This window comes from Astatotilapia calliptera, chromosome 14, assembly GCF_900246225.1.
Source record: "Astatotilapia calliptera chromosome 14, fAstCal1.2, whole genome shotgun sequence".
Taxonomy (NCBI): Eukaryota; Metazoa; Chordata; class Actinopteri; order Cichliformes; family Cichlidae; genus Astatotilapia; species Astatotilapia calliptera.
In genome coordinates this window covers 36,594,833-36,616,947 of record NC_039315.1, presented here as the reverse complement: position 1 = coordinate 36,616,947, position 22,115 = coordinate 36,594,833, and the positions used below count along the sequence as shown (strand labels likewise).

At 40.8% G+C, this 22,115-nt stretch overlaps 1 protein-coding gene across 3 annotated transcripts; it reads right to left on the bottom strand.

Annotated features, from left to right (window-relative positions):
* Positions 1–292: 292 nt before the first annotated feature.
* Positions 293–21,855, bottom strand: LOC113036871 (ATP-binding cassette sub-family G member 4-like). Of its 3 annotated transcripts, none has more exons than XM_026193444.1 (16): positions 21,770–21,855; positions 20,980–21,116; positions 13,721–13,989; positions 9,695–9,812; positions 9,432–9,564; positions 9,244–9,294; positions 8,862–9,007; positions 7,709–7,832; positions 7,340–7,454; positions 7,098–7,219; positions 4,490–4,588; positions 4,206–4,374; positions 4,011–4,111; positions 3,299–3,457; positions 3,104–3,222; positions 293–1,743 (listed from the first exon to the last, which is right to left on the bottom strand). In XM_026193444.1, exons 3-16 carry the CDS (start codon positions 13,974–13,976, stop codon positions 1,518–1,520), a joined length of 1,938 nt encoding a protein of 645 aa, XP_026049229.1. In that variant the 5' UTR covers positions 13,977–13,989; positions 20,980–21,116; positions 21,770–21,855; the 3' UTR covers positions 293–1,517. The 3 variants fall into 3 exon arrangements, with proteins under 3 accessions (XP_026049229.1, XP_026049227.1, XP_026049226.1); XM_026193442.1 differs by lacking the exon at positions 293–1,743 and having other exon boundaries at positions 3,067–3,222; positions 4,206–4,229; positions 4,335–4,374; XM_026193441.1 differs by lacking the exons at positions 293–1,743; positions 20,980–21,116 and having other exon boundaries at positions 3,067–3,222.
* Positions 21,856–22,115: the final 260 nt, after the last annotated feature.

Below are 22,115 nucleotides of genomic sequence, written 5' to 3'. Positions count from 1 at the left end.
TTGTTGGATCTATAAACTACAAACATAGGTACACACATCTGTACCTAAAGAGTCAAAGTAATGTGTAATACATAAGCTTTGGTCATTGTTCATAAAGTCGTGTTTATCTCATTTAAGACCTGAGGATTTGTCTAATGTTCTGGTACATGACTGTAGCTCAGAGTAGATCATCCAGATCTTTCTGTGGATTGTCCTTAGCCACTGTTGACACTTTAAATGCAGAATCTTAAATCTTATTTCTTGGAATTTTGATTGGATATTTCATGTTTTGTTATTAATTAAACAAAGCATCTGTCATATCAGTGTTTATTGGAAGTTTACATAGCTGTACAGAACTTCTGGCTGTTATGTGTTTCAACATGGAATGGATTAATAAACATACAAGTGGTCATAACAAAAACAGAACACAATGTAAAAAATATGAAGACACGTGCAGATTCATTAGCAGTCTTTGGTCGCTCGGTATGCTGTAATGTGCAGTCCCAACATCTGCTTTTTAAAAAAAACGTGTAATTAAAATGAAATGTGAGATAGCACCCAGATCAGTGGCATTGGTGGACGTAGAGCGGACACAAAAACAGTAATGACAGTACAGTAACTCACCTATGTAGCTTAAATACAATAATGAATTTCGTAAGGGGTGAGTATCCTGGACCAGAGATATAGTCTGCCAGAGCAGCAGCACAGTGTGGGCTAAAGCAAGATGTCAGTTCTGCTCCTGAGTCCCACCTGCTTGGCTCTAACTGAACTGCATATGCATGGAGTACTAAAGATAATAAAACATAGTGGAATATGATTAAGGCTTGTCCTCGTGATCATCACTAACAGATTTATTTAGATTCATGATTATAATGTGGAAGTACAAAAAATATCAAATTTCTTCAGGCGATCATAGCAAAGCTCAATTTACAACTATCAATATGATAAAAACCACAGCTTTGAGAAGTTAATGTTTTTAGGGCTACGGCCCAAATCCGCTCTCTCTTTCAGTGATACAAAGGCCGCGTGATTGTTGCTTTTTCACTCTTTCAGGCACATTATCAAACATCTTTAGTGCAACTTCATTTTTTTTTTGGCTTACAAAAGTAAACACTATTTTGGATTTGAATTTCGTAAGGGGAGAGTATCCTGGACCAGAGATATACTCTGCCAGAGCAGCAGCACAGTGTGGACTAAAGCAGGATGTCAGTTCTGCTACTGAGTCCCATCTGCTTGGCTCTAAAAACTTCTGTAAGTTATAAAACGTACAGCACGTGTAGCTGAATGTGGCTCAGTCTCTGTGACATGGCTTTGTGCACACCCATTAGTTCTTGATGAGGTAAAACAGCTGTATAGTGGTTTAAAGGACTGTCACCAGCTGGCAGGAGAACACAACCAGAATTTGTTCTGTCCACTTAGCAGCAACATGTAAAATGAAATGAAACAAACTCCTACATGACGTGACAGGTTCTCTCTGCACAGGAAAGAGTCCAGAGTCTAGGGGGGGTCGTGTGTTTTGGAGATGAGCTGAAGAGAATCTATCGCTCTGACTTGACCTTGTAGTGGAGGACAAGGTAAGTGGCCAGACGTAGGATGATGAAGAAACTTCCCAGGACAATAAAATCTACATAGAGCTTTGCATCCTCCACATCTAGCAGCTGCAGAACCTCTTCAGGCTGTTGGAACTTACACACCGGCCCTGGACACTCCAGCTCTGTGCGGTTCATCCCATAGATAGACAGGAGGACCCCTTCAAAGCCATACCTACAAGAGAGACGAAGTCTTATCTGTAAACAGCCCGGTCACAATAGCTCAAATATTGCTTACTGTTTCTGTAATAAATGCGGATGACTTTGGTAATCAGGCCCAGCCATCGAGGATTTGAATGCATCTTACAAATAGTTAGCATCCTATGAATAACTTTTGGACAAAAAATGCTTGAAAGGATCAGTCAGATACTTTATAATCTAAGTGTCAGTGTCAGCGCAGGTAGACTCTGTGGAGTGGAAAGTAGTGGACCCAAATGCACGAAACGTGGAAACGGAACTGGATTTTAACAAATGGCGTGCCTTTTATTGAGGCCGAAAAACAGATAAATGAGAAACTAATCACAAAAACCTAAACCGGGAAAACGAAATACACAAAAACCAGGAATTCTAGGAAATACATGAATACCTGAGACATGGACGGTTATCAGTGGATGATAAGCAGACGAACCGATGGGTAAGAAAGCAGAACACACATACACAGAGGGTAACGAGGGAAATACACAACGGAAGAAAGACACAGCTGAACCTAATCAGACACGACGAGACAGAAGAAGCAAAACAGAATAGACTCACACAGGACGCGGAACTATCACAATAAAACAGGAAACCAGAGATGCAGATTGACAGAACATAAAGAACAGAGGCAGAAACATGGGAAACAGAACCAAACCTACACTAGAGACATGACACACTAAACACGGGAGGCACAGGAACAAAACCTAAGAACTAGAAATCACTGAAACATAACCAGAAACTAACTGAAACGAAGCACATTAATAATCAAAAAGCACAAACACAGAGTCACCATGACTGCACAGAACCAGATGTAAATGTGTTAACAGTGTTTTACCATTAGTTATTTGTCCACTAATCTCCACTTATTACAGTAGGCTCAAGCATTTTGTGCTGGAGGGCAGCAGCTGGTGCTTCACTCGATGCTGCAGCAGCAAGCTTTGTGTTGCAGATTGTTTATATTTTTATGAGTGTGGTTTTTTATCCATATGAGATTGACATCCTTGTCTTAAGTTAACATGAATGACTGAAAGTGACCAAATTAAGCAAAACACTTAAGATACCAACTCTTCCAGGTTTTGGCAGCTGCTAAAGAAATAAAACATTCACAAATCATATATTAATCAGCCAAACTCAAATACTGTTAACTTCATAATCTTTGGGGCAAGAAAACATAGTTTTATAATTTTATGATTAAAGCTGAAAGTCTGCTCTTCAATCTTTTCTTAAATGCTTGATGTAAAATGTGCTGTGATGGTGTACAGACAGAAAAGCAATGTGTCATTCCTCAAAACCCTGTGGACCCGACTGAACCTGCAGCTGTTCCTCCCAGCGACACTCACCTGACATAGGAAACATAGGAGCTCCACTGCAGATACTTGGGGATTGTGTCAAAGTTGACAAAGAATCCAGAGAACAGCAGCACAGGGACAGCTGTAACAGGCCCTACAAATGTGGCTACCTGGGAGGTGTAGAGGATATACATCGTGTTACATCAGCCAAGAAAATGTGTATTAAACAATGCAAACATGCACTACCTGTAGTGAGGTGGAGGCAGCGCCAACCAACAGCCCAAGAGACTGGGCTACCAGGGCAGTGCAGGTGGACAGGGCTATGAAGAGCAGGTAGCGACTTGCCTCAGGAGGCTGCTCTGTCATCCAGTACACTATGCTGCAGTACATGATGGGGCAGATCACCTAAAATAACACGTTCATTAACTGATGTTTAGTAGAGGAACAGCGAGGACACCCTGTCACAGATGTTAAAGTGTGCTGCAGCTACAGTCGCATCCAAACACAGAGCCCTCAGCTCCCGTGCCAGCCAATCACAATGACTGGAGTACTGCACAATGGTTTATTTAATAGATATAAATGTTGATGGATTTAATACAAATTAAGGTTGTACTCAATGACAATGATGGTCAGCAGGATCAAAAGTAGCTTTCCAAATCACTGTGACATTTACCTCGTTTCCATTTCAATCCATGATAACGCCCACGCATTACATCTGAGAACGTTTGAATCTGCCGCTCTACAGTGTAACCAATAACAGACACTTGGGTGACTTCTTTGACATGATGAGACCCAACAACAATGTTAGCAAACTAATCTGCTCCTACAACCTGCAAACACCATCTGCTAACACTAGAGTACAGTGTTGTGAAGCTAAGTGGATATATTTTGTTGTTTGTCAGCACTCAGGCCCTCAGTGAGTAAACCCACCAATCCAATCACAGCACTGCCAGCTCACCTGGAAGGGAATATCAGCCATGGTCTTGGCCAGGTAGTAGGCTTTCAGGCTGTACCAGTAGTTCAGATGCTCCCTCAGGAATACAGACATCTCCAGAGGAACTGCCAAAAGCCCAAAATGTTTACACACATTTATGAGATTTATCATAATAGTATCAACAGGGGAGGAAGTCCATAACCTCTCGATCATACTCACAGGTCAACACAGTAGGCATGAGTGCTCCAAACATGAGGAAGAGCATAGAGAAGAAGAGAAATCCAGTGTTGTTAAACACCCTGCTGGCATCATTGCCAATGTTGAGATAGAGCAAACCTATTAACACACCTATGCAGATGTGGGATATCACTCTGAGGTGGGTCAAAACCTGAGAATGGACGACAGCGGAGAAAGAAAACATCCATGATCAGGCTCGTTTCAGGTAAGAGCACATCTGATCTGTTCGTGACAGCTGTGATTATTGAAGCGATCCTTCCACCCACCTGGTCTCGACATACAGTTATGAAGGTTCTCTTGAAGAGGATGCAGAACTGTGTTAGCGTACTTGTGGCAAAGGTGTGGCTTTCTATGTGCCTGGCATCCTGGAAAAATGGAAGAAATGATCATCGTCAACTCAACACAAAGCATCCTGCAGTCAGAGCTGAATCAACTGGGTAAAAATAGAGCAACAGACCATTTTTATGGGTTTCTGGTATTGCCAGAACATATTGGTTCTACTTCCTGCTGTCAGTTTGTCTTTATTGACACAGCTAGCATAGTGGCCTGGTGATTAGCACCGTGGTCTCACAACAAGAAGGTCCCGAGTCTGAATCCACTGTCTGGCCTTCCTGTGGGCAGTTTGCATGTTCTCCTTGTGTCTCTGTGGATTCTCTCCAGGTACAGTTGCTGGAATTAGGTTAAACTGGTGATTCTAGGTTGTCCACGGGCGTAAATGTTTGTCAGTCTCGCTGAGTGTACCCTGCTTCCTGCCCTATGGCAAACAGGCCATAGGACCATATCAGCTGAACTCTGTGTTCTTCTGTTGGGACTTTTGAGGTCTCTGCAGGCTTTGGTAGTTCTTGGTTTTTATAGTTAGCTAAGCTCTACCCATTTCCTGCCAGCCCTTATTTTTCTAGTATGACAGGTCCCAGTTTGGGTAATGGTTTCCTGCTTTGGTTCTGAGTTTAGGAAGCAACACAATCATCCAGAGAAACAGAAATGGACACAGCTAAGCTAAACTGTTAATGTGAAAGGACTGTAAATCAATCTAAGACTAAATGGCGAATGCCTTGATGCAGTGGGGCAGGGCCACATTCTTGTGGTTGGCAGGGCACAGCAATGGTTCAGAGGAGTTTGATTTAATTTTAAATGTAATTTTAAAACAGCAGTACAAACACTGAGAGATCTGCTGAGCATTGGTGCTGCATGTTTTCTGGTCATCCTGGAGAAGAAGTACCTGTGTTTATTGCACTGAATCACCCTCGTTTCAGTCATGACCACTAAGCTCCAGGAGTTTCTCGTCTAGGAACAGGTACTGCAGGAGCAAACTGCACCTAATGCACCCCACTCAGATAATGGTCAACATGGTTCTTTAAACTCTGTTGTAGTGATGTGTCGGTCACGAACGAAATGGCTCTTAGAACCGGCTCCTTATCGCGAGCCGTGGGTTTTTTTTTCTTTCTTTCTCTCTCTCTCTCTCGCTCTCTCTTTTTTCCCGCTTCACTCCACAGCGAGCCTTGTGCTTTACGCTGAGCAGAGGGGGGAGGGGCGTTAGTTACACTCAGTAGCACAGGAACAGAGCAGGAGGGAGAGAGAGAGAGAGCAGGGACAACAACATAAGAAAGGTATAGTAATCATCCACAACTATTTTCAGTTGCAGATGATAAAGGATTCAGAAAGTTTATTCATGCAGGTCCATATGACAGAGAATATGCATCTTCTTTTTGTTTTCATATTTTAATTTATATTTAATTGTGTTGTGGTTTGTAGTGTTTTGTGTTGTTTCATTTTAAATTTGTTTAAAAAGAAAAAGCTGAAAATTTAAATAGTTAAAAGTTGAAATGTGAATAGTTGGTTTTTGTATTATATGATTTATTTATTACATTTTATGTGGAGTGAATAAATAAAAGTATATTTACGGTGGCCCCTACAGACAAAGCACGTAAAAACTCCAAAACACGTACAAACACAACAGAAGTGCTCCAGGATGCTGGGCGCAGTGTTGAGCTTTGTTACCTAGTGGCTACACAAGCCAGGAAGTACCAACGACCGGATTTGGTGTGTGGTAGTAACAGGTAAATGCACATATTTTAAATTATTTGAATATATATAAGTGCCTGTGTATAAATACACAAACAATACACACATGCTTTCAATTGTGTAATTTAAGTGATCTAGTAGCTCTGCTTTGGAAGTTCAGTTAATGCTAGAAATGTGTTTTGGAGTTTGTACGTGTTTTGTCTCTAGGGGCCACCGTATATATTTATATGTAAACATATAAATAAAACCACTTTTTTAAAACTTTAGTAATTCCTTTTGTGCATAATTTTATATTATTGTTAATAATAAATTAATTAAAGCAACAAAACAACTTGAAGAGCCAGTTCGGAGCCAAAAGAGTCGGTTCTCTAAAAAGAGCCGGAAATCCCATCACTACTCTGTTGCAAATAATCCTCTCCTTCCAGAACAAGCGTCAGCATGTGGTTCTGCTATGGAGGACTGGGTGGAAGAGATCAGGGACTTGTAGATCGGGCTAATTTTATTTATGATTTGGGCAGCGGGAATCTGTCTTCTAGATTGTTATAGCACCTCCATGCCGCTCCCCACTGGTTGTTGCTGCCTTTCAGCCTTCAGGAGCCCCCCCAAGAGTCTGAAGGCACTCTTGGGGGGGCTGTCCGCTCCAGCAAAATACCCTCACTGATAATACTGTGAGTAATAAAATAAATCAATAAAACAAAACGATTGACAAGAAGAGCGTACAGAGACTCTATAGTGGTCGTCTTGGTAGGGCAATATGTCCTAGCAAGTTTCTTCCTTGCTCGATGGCACTGCTGTCACTGTAACTTCTCTGCAGCACACTCTCCCATGTGTGGAATAGCATCTGTTACTTACAACGGGGCAGATTGTTGCACAGACTGATTGATTCTTCTCCTCTAAAGCACACATTCCACCTTGGACTGCTTCAAACAGCACCGGGTTCAGGTCTCCATACTCTCCTGATGCCACTTCAATGACTGAATCACAAGCAAAAGCAGAAAGACGTGAACAGAATGAACTCCCTGGAAATGCTGCTATCATGCAGAAAAGTTGGGGAACATGAACTAGCAATAACAGGTACTGTAAGGTGAACATACTGAAGTCTGCAGGGTTGTGGTAGGTAGGACAGTAGAGGCCGAGCGTCTTCAGATAGGGTATGAGGTAAGGGACGGTGCCTTTGTAGATGCACTGTCCCTGACTGAGGATGTAAAGCTGTGGAGCAAAAACATTCAGGTTTGACAAAAAGCAGCCTCTACAGAAGCTTACAGAACTGCAACTTATTTTTCTTTACATGGCAGTGGTGTATATTAAAAGGTGGAGATAGCTATGGATGATATCACCCACTGGTTCTCAGACACTTGGCTCCAAATACCAACATGGTGGCAGCCAAAACAATACGCTGAGGTTTCAAAATACAGCGTCTATGCTTCTGTCCATTATTTCCTCCTTCATTGGCAGATACACACCTTGTCAAACATCTCAAACAGTTTGGCACTGGGCTGGTGAATAGTGCAGATGATGGTACGCCCGCCCTGTGCCAGAGAACGCATTAGGGACACCACCTGGTAGCATGACACGCTGTCTAAGCCACTTAAAACACAGAGACAAGATCCATGAATACCGGTCTAAAAGAAACGGAAGAGTAGACAAATCACAATGACTTGCAGATTCACTCTGTCACATAAGAGTTTAGCTAAACATGAGAAAGCTTGAGGATGATATCTCTCTATTAAAAAAATCTGTCGTTATTGTATTAGCTTAGTAATTTTGGAAACATGTTTTCTCAGTTGTCTGCAGATTTTAAAGGAAACGGACACACTAATGATACACTACCATACAGGATGTACACCGTTTAAGCTCCGTCCTACAACCAGAAAACGTGGCTTTATGTAAAAACTGGAAAACTGCAAAAAATAACATAATTAATACATAAAGTAAAATAACTGTATGATTTTAATTGTTAATCTGTTAAATTTAGATAAGTCTATAAACCTTAAAGCTCCCACATAAATGTTACTTTAATGGCTAGCCATAGCGGCTAGCTGCTACCATGTTGGTTCATGTTGCTATCAGTTAACTGCTAATAGTTTGACAACTAAAGCTAATGCTCTTGTTGCTGTTTACAACATCAGTGTTTTTCTTACATTTCTGTAATTGTTATTGAAGCTGCTGAAATGCACCGAATGGTTCTCTGGATAAAAGTTTATATGAGAAAAATCTAAGAATCCGAAACACAAACATGTGTAATGTTAGTTGAGAGGCTGGAAGACTGGATACCAAAATTGTACTAAGAGCTGGAATGCTAACAGCAACCTTTTGAAGTGCTGAATCTAGTAAGCTATTGTGTAAAACTGTCGGAAGCTCAGGTCTGCACACAAAGATGAACTGACATTTCATCTGTATTTGAAAATGTCTCGAGCAGCAGCTGCATTTGATATAAAGAAACATGACGAGAGAGAGAGGTGCGATTTAAAACCAGGTATTCCAGTTCTGACACTCACTGAGTCTTTTAACCAGCAGTCAACTATCAGCATGTGATTTTATGGAAGCACATCTCACATAATAAAAAGATATAATTTAGGTATACAATCGGCAACACATCATCTCCTCCCCGTTCACCTGGTGGGCTCATCAAAGAACATGACTGGAGGATTGTTAACCAGTTCGAGGGCGATGGCCAGACGTTTACACTGACCACCTGACAGTGAGCTGGTACGAGTGTGGGCGCAGTCAAGGAGCCCTAAAGCAGTCAGAATCTCGTTCACCTGAACAGAGAAGAGAGAAAGGCACAGTGCCGGATTTCACTAATTATCAAAGCACCAATAAAAAATGTCTTCTTTATATTTATATCTAAACAGGGAGAAAAAACATGAAAATGCTCGGCAGGAATAAGAATGTGGTGCTACATAACAAAATAGATGGTGAGTAATAAAATACTGCTTGTGGACATTATGAGTAAACTGGCTGGTTCAGTTTACAGCGCATGGTAAACTGCTCTCACCAGTTCCTTCTTCACATCCATAGTTTCATCCAGCTTTAAGTTGGCTGAAACCTGAGCAAAGAGAAAGCAGATCGCATTAACGTAATCACAAGCTAAAAAAAGCTACGAAACAAAACACAAAGCCAGGTTCAGATGCTACACAAAAGCAACGCTTCAAAATGTGCTCCGAGGCTGAGTTTACGGCTCACCATCATGGCCTCCCTGGCAGTGAGGTGTGGCAGCAGCATGTCTTCCTGCATGATGTAGCAGGACATTTTCCTGAAGGTCCTCAGGTCCCTGGGTTTCCCATTTACCAGGATCTGACCCTTCATCCCTGTTTCCCTGAGCAGCACGAAGGACAGATACCAAACATTTCACTGCCCAGACAAACTTTATTAATTAACTACACCTTATGTTTGTACCACACAGGCCTCATTTATGTCATCATAACTGTATCAGAGAGTCGGCTCACCTGTACCCTGCTAGAATGTTCATCAGGGTGGACTTCCCTGCCCCCGATGGTCCCATGATCCCTATAAGCTCTCTGCTGCAGAACCTTCCTGACAGGCACTTTAATAAGGCTTTGAAACCTGCAAATAAGTGACAGGGTATTCATGGGAATGAGCAGTGATATTATATTACTCCACAAGAACAAACTTTATGTAAGCATAATGCAAATACTCATGTTAAATAGGAGCTGCTAGTTCCAAAAAAAGCCACTTGGAATAAAAGACTTCACCACTGCCCCCATCACCGAACAGAGCAGGAGTCCGTGAACACATATGACACAGATGAAAGTCAGTCTTGGGGCAGAGGAGGGTTGTAAAGTGGTTTGTAGATGCACAGCAACTGTGGCTAAATAACATAAATATTGAGTCCTCAATTAAACATGCATAGAAGGGTTTCCACTGAGATATGAGCTGGTGGGGCCAGGTGTTCCCCACTGTGTTACAAGCCGGGGCATGAGAGGATCCCTACTTTCCCTAAACACCAGGGGCAAGCAGGGACAAGAAATGAAACTGTTCAGTTAGCTAACATATCCTATTTTTCTGCTGCTCTGTTCATCATTTAACACGTATAGGAACTGCTTAAAACTTTAAAAGAAATGTAAGCACAGGGGGAAATGTTTTGAGCTAATACAACAAGGTAAGAATTTGAGGTTCAATATTCCACCTTCCACTGATTATAACATAATTATAAAATAATGTCTTCAGAGCTACAGTCGCACATTATTCTCTACTAGAAGTGGCTCATATGGAATAATATTAATACATGTCTGACAGTAAAACTGACCAGTAAATTCAGCTGGCAGATGCATCAACACTTACAGTACAAATATGGTTGGTTAAAGTGGATGAATGTCCTCTGCACTTTGGGATGGTGATGACTGATGATCCCCAGTAAACTTCCCACACTCCCAACTCTGGATTCACCGGGGTCACATTTTCTGAGAGGTTGATAAATGCTTTTCCCACTACACAATCTGACAGCCTCAAACACATTGTAAGTAACAGTTGCCTCAAGGCGCTTAATTTTAGGTCCAAGTTATAATGAATCTGAGATTGTTGTACAAATGAGCAGTAAAAACTGGCCCTTGCTTTTGACAGTAAGCTGCTATATTACAGTAGACTGTGCAGAATCACGTGTCAATGTCAAGTTTACCAGCATCAACATGGAGCACCAACTATGCTGTGGGTGAGGGTGGTTGTTTATGGTTCCTTATACAAGTCTCTCATAATTTAAAACAATTCTTCGATGTCTTCTAGTTTATGGCTGAAGTGATTATTGAGTGTTTTTGCTTTCATATGTGTTTCTCTCTGCTTTCTGAGTCTCTATACTAGTTTTTGAGCCATTTTCACTCACTATGTATTCACTCTCTGCATTGAATCATATCTGTTATTAACCTCTGTCTCTCTTCCACAGCATGTCTTTATCCTGTCTTCCTTCTCTCACCCCAACCAATCACAGCAGATGGCCCCGCCCCTCCCTGAGCCTGGTTCTGCCGGAGGTTTCTTCCTGTTAAAAGGGAGTTTTTCCTTCCCACTGTCGCCAAAGTGCTGCTCATAGGGGGTCATATGATTGTTGCTCTGCATGTATTGTTATAGGGTCTACCTTACAAGTCTTAAGGTGACAGTTGTTGTGATTTGGCGCTGTATAAATAAAATTGAATTGAATTGAATTTCATAATACCTTGGTTTCTTTCTAATTTTATTAATTTATTCTAGTATCCGCGGCACCATTTTTAGTGCGTGTTCCCTTAGTAAAGCTGTGACGTTGTCTTGTTATTCAGACAGATTTCTGGTTATGAGTTTGCGATCCCTGACTTTTCAGCAATCCACAGGACACTGAGCAGCACATCCCCAGTGTTATTGTTATCTGTGTCATCTTAAAATTCCTTATCTCTGTGTTCTGTAAAGCTTGTCATAAGTCTAAAGAGTGCATTTTCTTTATATTGCCCAGAAGTAAAGTTAATTAAACAACTCATGTGTTTTGTGTCTGTTTGAGTTCAAAGTTAAAAAATCATCAATCTTAAAAGGAACTCTCTGACTTACTGATTAGAAAATGAATTGTTTTGTTTTGGATGAAAATGTCTCTCTCTCTCTGGGTGGGGGTGAGTAAGGTGTACTGGGAGGCCAGGCATCCAGCAAAGACAAAGGTCGCAAAGGAAATGGCCTGCTGTCAGTTATATGTGAGGCCGGACACCAAAGAAGGAGAGAAGGACTTGTATTCATTGGCTGGAAAAGATGTGCAGCTTGTTTGGATGTTTAAGGATACAAATGGAAATGTAATAACACGTGAAGAGAGGCTGCTTAGAAATACAAGGAGGGCTTCAAGGAGCTGATGGTAAATGGCCTGTATTTGTATAGCACTTAGCTGATGAATGTAGAACATAAGACAGGAAGAAAGATGTGCATTAAGACACGACCTGCCTGGACAAATGACCAGCAAACTTTTGTACGAGTGTTAAAGACAACCTTCTTGAGTGAGGTTGGTTCAGGAATCTTGCATTCAATCATAAATTCAGTATCAGATCTAAAAGTTAAGGCAGTGCATGCAAGAAAATCAAATACACATAACTTTTTATTTGTACTGACTAAAGTACATGCAGTAATAGCCACAGCATCTGTGTGTTAGTCTCTGTGAGCGATGTATGGTATGGATTGATCGGGGGTGTGAACAGGGTGGATCGTGGGGAGGGCAGCGTGTCAGAAACAATCAGCCTCGCCTCCTCTGTGTGACGGGGAAATAAGAAAAATCAGTAGCGATCAGGGTTACAACAGCTGGAAGCACACACTGCTGTCAGTGAATGTGTCAACGTTTCATCTTCTGGTGATTCAGTCGCAAAGAAACACACGAGAGAAATATTAGTGAAAAATGATTTTTTTTGTCAGCTGCATAAAGCAGATAAACGTCCTGCCCAAATAAAGAGTCATAATTTACCCACGATGTGTGTTATTGTAGGCTATACCGCTGGCAACAAAATATTAACAGTTTAAATGAGTCTGCAAAACTACAGGAAATCATTGTCATTTATAACATGTGGAGGGTAGACCTCGTGCTGTGTTTGAGCCAGTGTCATCAAAAACGTGAGGAGACATACCCGTGACTGCACTGCACCTCATGCATCTTAAAGCTGACAGGCAAGGAGAATGATTTGTGTACCTGAGTATCACTACAATGCACAAAACAACTGAGCAGCCCATTATGACACAACCAAATCCAGTTATGTGTTTTCTATATATTAAATAATATAGATGCCTCTGCAGCATGACTGACAAGCTTACACAATACATTCAGAAACCTTCCCACCTAAACTGAAAGACTGAGTGCAGATTTAAACCACTTATTAATTATTTCTGTCAGCGTTGCAAAACCGTTATTTCCACATCTCCAGTATCAAATGTGAAACGTGCACCCTGCCGTTTACTGTGCAGCATGAATGCGCTGCACAGCAAACAGAGAAGACACAGGCCAGAGATTTCCTAACACTTTATGTCAGAGGCGCCTTTTAAGCCTGAAGGCAGCAAATATTTAACACACAGCGCGGTGACAAAAGCTGAATGACTGAATGGAGAAACAGAGAATGATTCCACATGAGCCGAGCGTTCACCGACTGAAGCAAACACAGACTTTACTTGGGTGAACACCCACCGATACTGATGTTGGTCCAAGTTTATTTTTGTTTTTGACATCCATTAAATAACTCTTATTATTTAATTTTATTATTATTAGTTTGAAGAAGTACTACCGTGTCCATCTACTGTGATGTCTCCCGCTTAGAAACAATGAATGATCTAGCTGTTCTCGACTTTTTAAGCATTGTGCTAGCTCGCTGTCTCTGGGAACACTTTTAGATACATGCGGTTTATTTTGGGGTTCATCCATCCACACATCTACTGTCTCGTGTCTTGATTTTGCCTTTTCACAGTATCTTTACTCAGTTAGAAACTGGTTAAAGTGGAAAGCTGTATATAAAGGATGGTTAGAAGTCTGTTACCTCTCCTCCTCCAGCACGGTCCCTCCCGAATGGTGTAGGAGATGTTGATGAACTCCAGGTCAACAGCTGAGCGTCGGGGTAGGTGGGTGAATCGCTGTGCCTCAGTGATCTGGTTCTCAACCTTCTTCAGGTGGGTCAGCATGGATACCTCCTGTTGTGGCTGAGGCTGAGCAGCAGGCTGGCTGTCACCATTACATATGACCACCTCCTCCATAGGGAGGCTAACAGAGTCAAGTTCCAGTGCCTTATTATCCATATTAGATCACAGACTGTGGGTGGAGGAGTGTGGGGAGGAAAGAGACGAGACAAAAAGGAGAAGGGAGGTCATTCACGGTTCAACGGTCTAATTTTACAGGTGAGGTTTTGTGCTTGAGTTAAGTTATCTATCAACGCTGAAACAACAGAACAGCAGAGAAGCTGAGCCAGCGAGCAGCTCTGCTCAGAACAGAGACGATGTTTTTGCCCTTTTCACTGCTGGCTTGCACACTGTTTCAGTTTCCCATCCACACTGCTGTGAATTATGAGGCCAGCAACCAGCTAAAAATAGGCTGACCAATTCATGAAACGTTATTGGTGCTTAGGCAACAAGGCCTACCTGGATAGGGTCAGGTAAAAAAATAAATCAGCGATGTTATACCACAGAAATGTACCTGGTTAGGTTTACATCAGGACTTGTGTCATAATCCATAGTAAACCTGTATGTTAAAGGAGCATGTTGGGAGTGACAGCCACTAACGCCACTGCACCAGCACAAGTCACAACATGGCACAAACACAGCACTGGAAGCATTCTTCTGATGATGTCATTCCAAACATCTGAGGTTGTATAATGTTCATTATTTATAAAGATTTGCTTTATGTGAATGGGTTACATTTAATTAGGCATAGAGATATAATTATGACTGAGCCTGGAATATCATCTACAAGAGAGTTAAAAAAAATTGAATATGCATCAGAGAGCAGGGCCAGGGAGTCTTCCTCTTCCTCCTCACATGTATTCATCATCAAAAAATGGGGAAAAACAGAAGTCAGAACATGCTGTGGAAGAGAGACAGAGGTTAATAACAGATATGATTCAATGCAGAGAGGTCTATTAATACATAGTGAGTGAGAAAGGTGACTGGAAAGGAAAAACTCAATGCATCATGGGAATCCCCGGCAGCCTACGTCTATTGCAGCATAACTAAGGGAGGATTCAGGGTCACCTGGTCCAGCCCTAACTATATGCTTTAGCAAAAAGGAAAGTTTGAAGCCTAATCTTGAAAGTAGAGATAGTGTCTGTCTCCTGAATCCAAACTGGAAGCTGGTTCCACAGAAGAGGGGCCTGAAAACTGAAGGCTCTGCCTCCCATTCTACTTTTAAATACTCTAGGAACAACAAGTAGGCCTGCAGAGCGAGAGCGAAGTGCTCTAATAGGGTGATATGGTACTACAAGGTCATTAAGATAAGATGCGTCTGAAAAGTAAGAGTGTGTCCAAAAACTTTGCTCCAAAACTCTGAAACAGCTCGCCACCCTCTCTTTTGCACCCTGTAACGTCCCTAAAAGTTAATGTGTGCGTTCCGGCTCTGCTTTGAGTTTTGTTGTTTCACAGGTTCGCGTGTGTGTGTGTTCATTCTTGCACAAGCTTTGATTAAGTAATTTCTTTATTTCTTTATTTGTTGAGATCCCTGTATTAATTAGCGGCTGATTTCTTGCTCTGAAAAGCACTAATAAATAAATGTTACTTGCTAGGTTATATACTGCTAAGTACTTCTTTGTAAATACTTTCATTTTACGTAAAGTACATGGAAATTCAATTTAATTCTAAGGAAATTAAAGCCTTAGTCCTGAGCGGTGTTATAAAATGTTATTAATAATATTATTAATGCTTCAGGTTCAGCAAGAGGATACTGATAGTTTGCAATCAGTATGAATTTTGTATTTGTAGCAGCTAACAATTAGTATGATCTATTAATCTCTCAGGTTTATATTTTATTAATACTTTCAGTCTTTTGATCTATGTAATGTGATGCAATTAATGTTCCATTTTAATGTTGAAGTTAACTAATCTATGAGTTGTGTTTTTTTAAAGTCCATTTCCCCAAACGCGAGAATCACACAGAAATAATAAAAAAAAATGATGGTTAGTAACAAAGACTGTCTCATCCACTTGGTTTATATCAATCTGTCTTCTCAACATTGACACTCATGCAAATTAGAAATGTCAGGTGATTATTTTAATACTTGCTCTTCCAGGCAGTGATGTTGATCCAGTCTGCAGCACGTATAAAATGCCTGTAATTCCACTTCCTCTCCACTATCAGTTATAACATAAATTACATCCTGGTTGTTCTTCAAAGTTTCATGAGCAGGTTGCTTTATATTAATCATATCATTTCCTTTTGATGCATTTCAGCCCATGATGAATTATATCTTTGTGTTAAAGTTAAGATAATCCCGGGATCTGTAACAACAACAAGTTCTGGATCACAACAAGTGTCAACATTTGTTTTAATTTTCATGTCATCTATACAGAGGAAATTTCATGAAACACTGTAGTATCTAAAAACTACGCTGCAGATAAACAGTGACTCCCAAAGTATCCAAAACTAATACGAGGGTTTCTTCCTGCTACAGTAGGTGTCACCATGGCAACTGACTGGTGAAAAAAACACCACCCACAACTGGTAACAATGGGTGCTTATGAGCTGGCGTTCATCCCCATGGTAACCAAAGGAGGTGATGCTGAAGACGAGAGACCACAAAATCAGCACTTACTGATTTCCTACATAATGAATTTATCGACCAATCAGTTCCAAGAATTATTAGATTAACCGTGTTCCTATTTTTTACCTGTTGGCTACATTCAGTTAAGTTTTATTTATCTGGTGCAGTTGCTTCAGCCTGTATCATGTTTTTAACCTCTCGATATTTTTCTGATATTATAGTTTGTAAAATCAGCTCCTCGGCTGCTGGTAGACCGTTCTATGACCGGGTTAGGTTAATTAGGTTCTGCCAAAAACCCGCCCTTTGATCTGAACACCACATTAGGAATATTGTAACTTATTGGGAAACCCTGGGCTGAGTGACCAGTTGATAAACACCTTTATGTGACCACATGATTCCTGATGTTAATGAAGCCGTATCCAGAAAAAGAAAATATATGTATGCTGAACTTGCTTTGTAGTACATGTACTTGGAGAGCTACGTCATGTCAACAACAGGTTTCCTGTGTAGTTTGAAGTAAGTGCCCAGTTTTGATTAGTTATCTGTGGACAATAAGGAATACCCACACTATCCTAGAAAGGTATTACAGCAAGACTGTAACGTTCATTTTTTCCACTACCAAATTTGTTTTATTGGATTGTTGATCCAATTCCCCTTCATATGGTTTAGTGCAGTGGTTCCCAACCCCGGGGCCACGGACCGGTATCAGTCGTTTGGTACTGGGCCGTGAGAGTTGAGGCTTGGGTGTGAAATCTATGGTTTTCAGGATTTTTATCGGTTTTTAGCTTTAACTTGGTTTCCCTGGGTCTTTTCTCGTGTGTTATGAATAAATCTTCTTCTTTTTTTTACCGGTACTGGTTTGTATTTATCTGCGACACCTTAAAGGCCGGTCTGTGAAAACATTGTCGGACGAAAAAGGTTGGCGATCACTGGGTTAGCGCACTAGAAAAGCTTTCTGACAGAAGGTAAAGATCTCCCGTGTGCAATAACCTTATTCTCAGTTGTCAAAGTTGAGATCACTTGGGTGATAAGTCCCAGCCCGTCTGAAGCACTGACAGTAAAGACAGAATCAAGGGTTGCTTATGCTGCCTTGTTTTAAACGATCTCGCAGCGTTGCAGTTTGACTGTTTGAACACAGATAGAGATCCCTGTGTAATTAATACTGTTTTTCTGTCCTGATCTTAATTCCATGTTACAAATACCAGAAATTAGATGAAGAAGATTGATGCTAATCTTACAACTGTATTCTATGAAGTAGGACACCGAACAATAGCTTGGTGTAAGTTCTGAAATCAGTGAGAAAAAACTGTCCTGGGTTACTCCTAAGACGGTTGGCTGCTTTACTGAATACTGCTTCATATTTCCAACTGATATTGCTTTTGTTCAGTTTTGTACATAATGCATCGCTATTCTAAAACACACCAGGACTCACATTAGCCAGAACGTTTTTGATTTCACCATTCAAAAACCTGAAGTACAACGCTGCCTCTGACTGTCTCCCATTCATTAAGCCAAGTATAAAACAAGACATGGCTTGTATGTTTCTTCAGTAAGATGTAGAAGTATTGCTGTTGTGCTCTGAAGTATTACTTGAGGAGCGCAAAAGCTATTGATTTAATCAGTGACAACTGATAATTCAGTATAACTAAGTTGGAAATGTCCTGAATAGATTTTCTTGTGATTATTAGTTCATTAGTCTAGATTAAATGTAAACATCTGTACATTTCATGGGAAAAGACAGCTTAGGCACGACCAGCGTCACACAAAACCCACTTCTACTATCCATGCAGAACTTTAAGCAGCAGAAATATGCAATCTCCTGACGTGACTAATGATCACTGAAACTGAGATACGTCTAATCTACTTTGTTCTGCACACACAACTGTAAAAATGGTTCCCAAGTCTGAGGTGGTACAGTAATTTGTCCTTTTTGAGACAGAAGCCTCATTTAATCACTCATGGGGTTCTTAATCCGCTTGGGGATTAAAATGAACTTTCTTTTATTTCCTTGATCTGCAGGAGGGGCTGTAGTTACTGCCTTGGGAAAAATCTGCAGAGTCAGGCACACTACCAAGCACCCAACCGAGGTAACGTATGGGAATCGACTGCTCCTCTACGTGCCTTCCACGCACATGGGAGAAACCAGAGGTCTTGGTGTCAAAGGGTACAAATGAGAAATGAGACATGTTATGTATGCCAACGTGTCACGAGTCAGCTTGGATGGTCCTGTACCGCTCTGGAGAGAGGGAAGGTCCACGGAGGGAAGAGAGGATAAGGAAAGAACTCCATGACCTGGGATTAGACTGCTTTAGATTATCTACTGTACTGCTGTTACACTTTTTTCTGACTCCAAGGCTTACAGTTAGATGAAATAACTCTCGCTCTGCAGGCCTACTTGTTGTTCCTAGAGTATTTACAAGTAGAATGGGAGGCAGAGCCTTCAGTTTTCAGGCCCCTCTTCTGTGGAACCAGCTTCCAGTTTGGATTCAGGAGACGGACACTATCTCTACTTTCAAGATTAGGCTTCAAACCTTCCATTTGATAATGCCTGTAGTTATGCATTATCAAAACCCTTTCCTAGAGTCTCCTGTCTGTACCACATAATTTCTCTAAAAACTCTACTTTCAGGATGTTCCACTTTATTCATGCTTTGTTAGCCTTTGGCTTTGTTATAGCTTCAAGGTGACAATTTTTTGACTCACCATTCAAAAGCATGTGTGGAGCACGAAAAAATAGTAATCAAAGTCTCTAATCAATGATATACATAAGTGAAAAGTACACAAGTATCTTTTCTTTGTAGGAAAACTCATATCTTTAATAACACTCCAATAAGTGTCAGTGAATTTGTTTTGAGCTGGTCTACTGTAGTCTGCTTTTGTTGCCTTGAGATTGCAGGTTAAATCTAAGTGGTTTTTCCTCCACGTGCTGGTCCTTCTGACCCCGGGATGATGGATTGCCTAGTTGGCGTTGATGAACCTTGTTCTGCTAATGAGAACTTTCAGCAGGTGAGGACTGCCTCATGCGCCGCTGCACTGAGAACGAGGTGAAGTACACCTACACGATGAGAAACTCACTGGAGAGAAAGACTTTTTATATGTATCGGGAAACAAATCACACCAACAACTGTCTAAAAATAATTTGTATTATAATATTAAGGAGACAATCAGATGACCAAGGACTTAGCAACAGCGAGAAGTAAAAACTCTTTTAACTGTGAGAAACGTGCAGCCACAGCAGGTTCAGAGACGGACTTTTCAGGAAACAGACAGACAGATGGTTTAACTGATTTTTATCATTGGGCTTCATGGATAAACACAACTGGGTATCACCTGCATAGCAATGACAAAGTTTGGTGTGTTCTGTAATAATAATGTTTAAGGAAGTAAGAAGTAATGTAAAAAGTGCAGGTCCCAGCACAGAACCTTGTGGAATCCCATGACTAACATTTGCACTCATGAAAAATTGTGTGTGGTTGTTTTTAAGCACACGACACTTCCAACACCCATGAACACCACTACAACCACACATACAGAGAGAGAGACCCAAAGAACCAAATAGTGGTGCAAACACATAAACAGACTCGAAACATAAAGAAATTGAAAATGACAACAAAGAGAACAAAACAACAACAAACTGAATCAAACAGTGATGGAGAAATGACCGCAGCAAAGCTGGATCTGTTTGCCTCATAATCCATCCACATCTCACACAAGCAGATCAACCCATTAAAAATAAATAAAGCTTTTAATACATGGCATTACACTTGAGCCAACGAGCATTGTAACACCCATCTGTGGTTGAAATGCCAAAGTACTTGTACTATTGCTCCTGTCTCCTACAAGCAGACATATTTTCTACAAGGGCTGATTAAAGGATCTGAGTTCTCTTTTTTAAAAATGTAAGACTTGCAATTAAAGATATCAAAACTTTAGTGGATAAAAATGTCACTTTCTATACAGTAAGGATAGCTCGCATTATTGCACATGAACAAGTCGTCGAAGAGAAAGGAAAGAGTACTACTAAAAAAGCCACAACAGCTTTTCTGTGTGTTGCATCTCTGTGAAATATGACAGATCCTTACATCTGCTGGAAAAACAGGATTTCTCTTTGGAACTTAAACATGGTCGGATTGTTCTGCTAAAGCTTATAGTAGAGCAGGCTGTTCTTACATGACATGAGAACAGTGACCATAAGGATAAGTTCCAACCCAAGAAAGTATGTTAATACTACTGGTCTCCCACGACTTTGAAAGAATGAGAACTAAATCACTGAAAAGGCTTTGGCTGAGAAAAAAAACATGAAAGCTTGTGCACATTCCTACAGTTACAGCACAGAGAGGCTGATAAGCTATAATAATTTTTACATGTAGGGACTTGAAATTATTTGAGTGAAAACATGAATATGAATCTTCTTTTTTCTTCCTGTAATATGAGAAAATTCAGCTAATCAATTTACTTCTAAGCAAACTTGTTTTCTTTCAGGGCTTCACTTCAGTTTTTACCCAACAGTTCATGTTTGAGCTGCTTTTCCATCCATATCCGTCTTACACTTACCCAATTCAGGGTTGCAGGAGCGCTGCAATTTCACTAAGATTGAGTTCAAATATTCTTCCACCAGTTTTCCTTTCTGTACTTGCATTTCAGTTGCAGATTCAGACAAGTCAGTGTTTAGCTTCCATCTATGATTTTAGCTGAAACACATTAATGAACAAAATATACATCTTATTTTGAAAGTTGTATCCAAGTTTGCATTACTTCCCTGATTAGTACATCCTTGCTGAGCAACATGTTAGCATAACTGCAATTATTGTAAGCAGGAGTAATAAAAATACATAAACTGTGTTTTCATACGTTTTGATTTTCTTTAAATGTTTCTGACCAGGTTTGACTCTAAATGCAGAGTCGGTGTACAAACCGATGCAGCTTAAATTCATGGTAAGGCATCAATAAACCACAATATGTTATTCAATGAAGAGAAATCACCTGACATGCCACTGATACACAGGTATCGTCAGCTTGTTGTCTGTAGATGCAAATCATTAAATATACTAAAATTTTTGTAACAGGCTTTGTTGTAGAACAAAATCTGCTTAGTGTCACTAATGTTAGCTATTGATTATGTTAGACACAGGTTAGCTTTATGAAGCAGGATAAAACTGTCATTTTTGGCTAGGCCCATTCAAAATACAATGCTCTAGCTAAATGTTACACAATACCAACCCGGTTCAAAAAGACATTTTAAGTATTTTAAGTAAGCTTTAATATAAAGAGTGCAACACAGATTAAGACATGGGCAGCCTGTCAGCAGGAGACACGGAGAGAAGAGGGCAAACAAAAAGCTTACAATGACTGCTGTCGGGTGACTGTCCTTCTCGGTGTCTGTCAGTATGTTGTTATCTCTCCGGCTGCAGCATCCACTACCAAACACCTTCCAGTCTGCCGCATCTACAGCATCTCTGCACGCTGAGCAGAGCAGAGCAGACTGGGAGGGGCGGGGTGGGGCCTGGTGAACTGATGGAGGAGGGACACTGGATCTGACAGGGGAGGAAAATTCTCCTTTACTTCGTAGAAACGTGGATTTCTGCATTTCTAAGCTTTATCATGAGAGACAGGTGCCGGCTTATGTTTCTGTAACCCACATTTCCAAAGCCTGTAGCCTTATTTTACACTAACCCCTGCTTCACAATGTG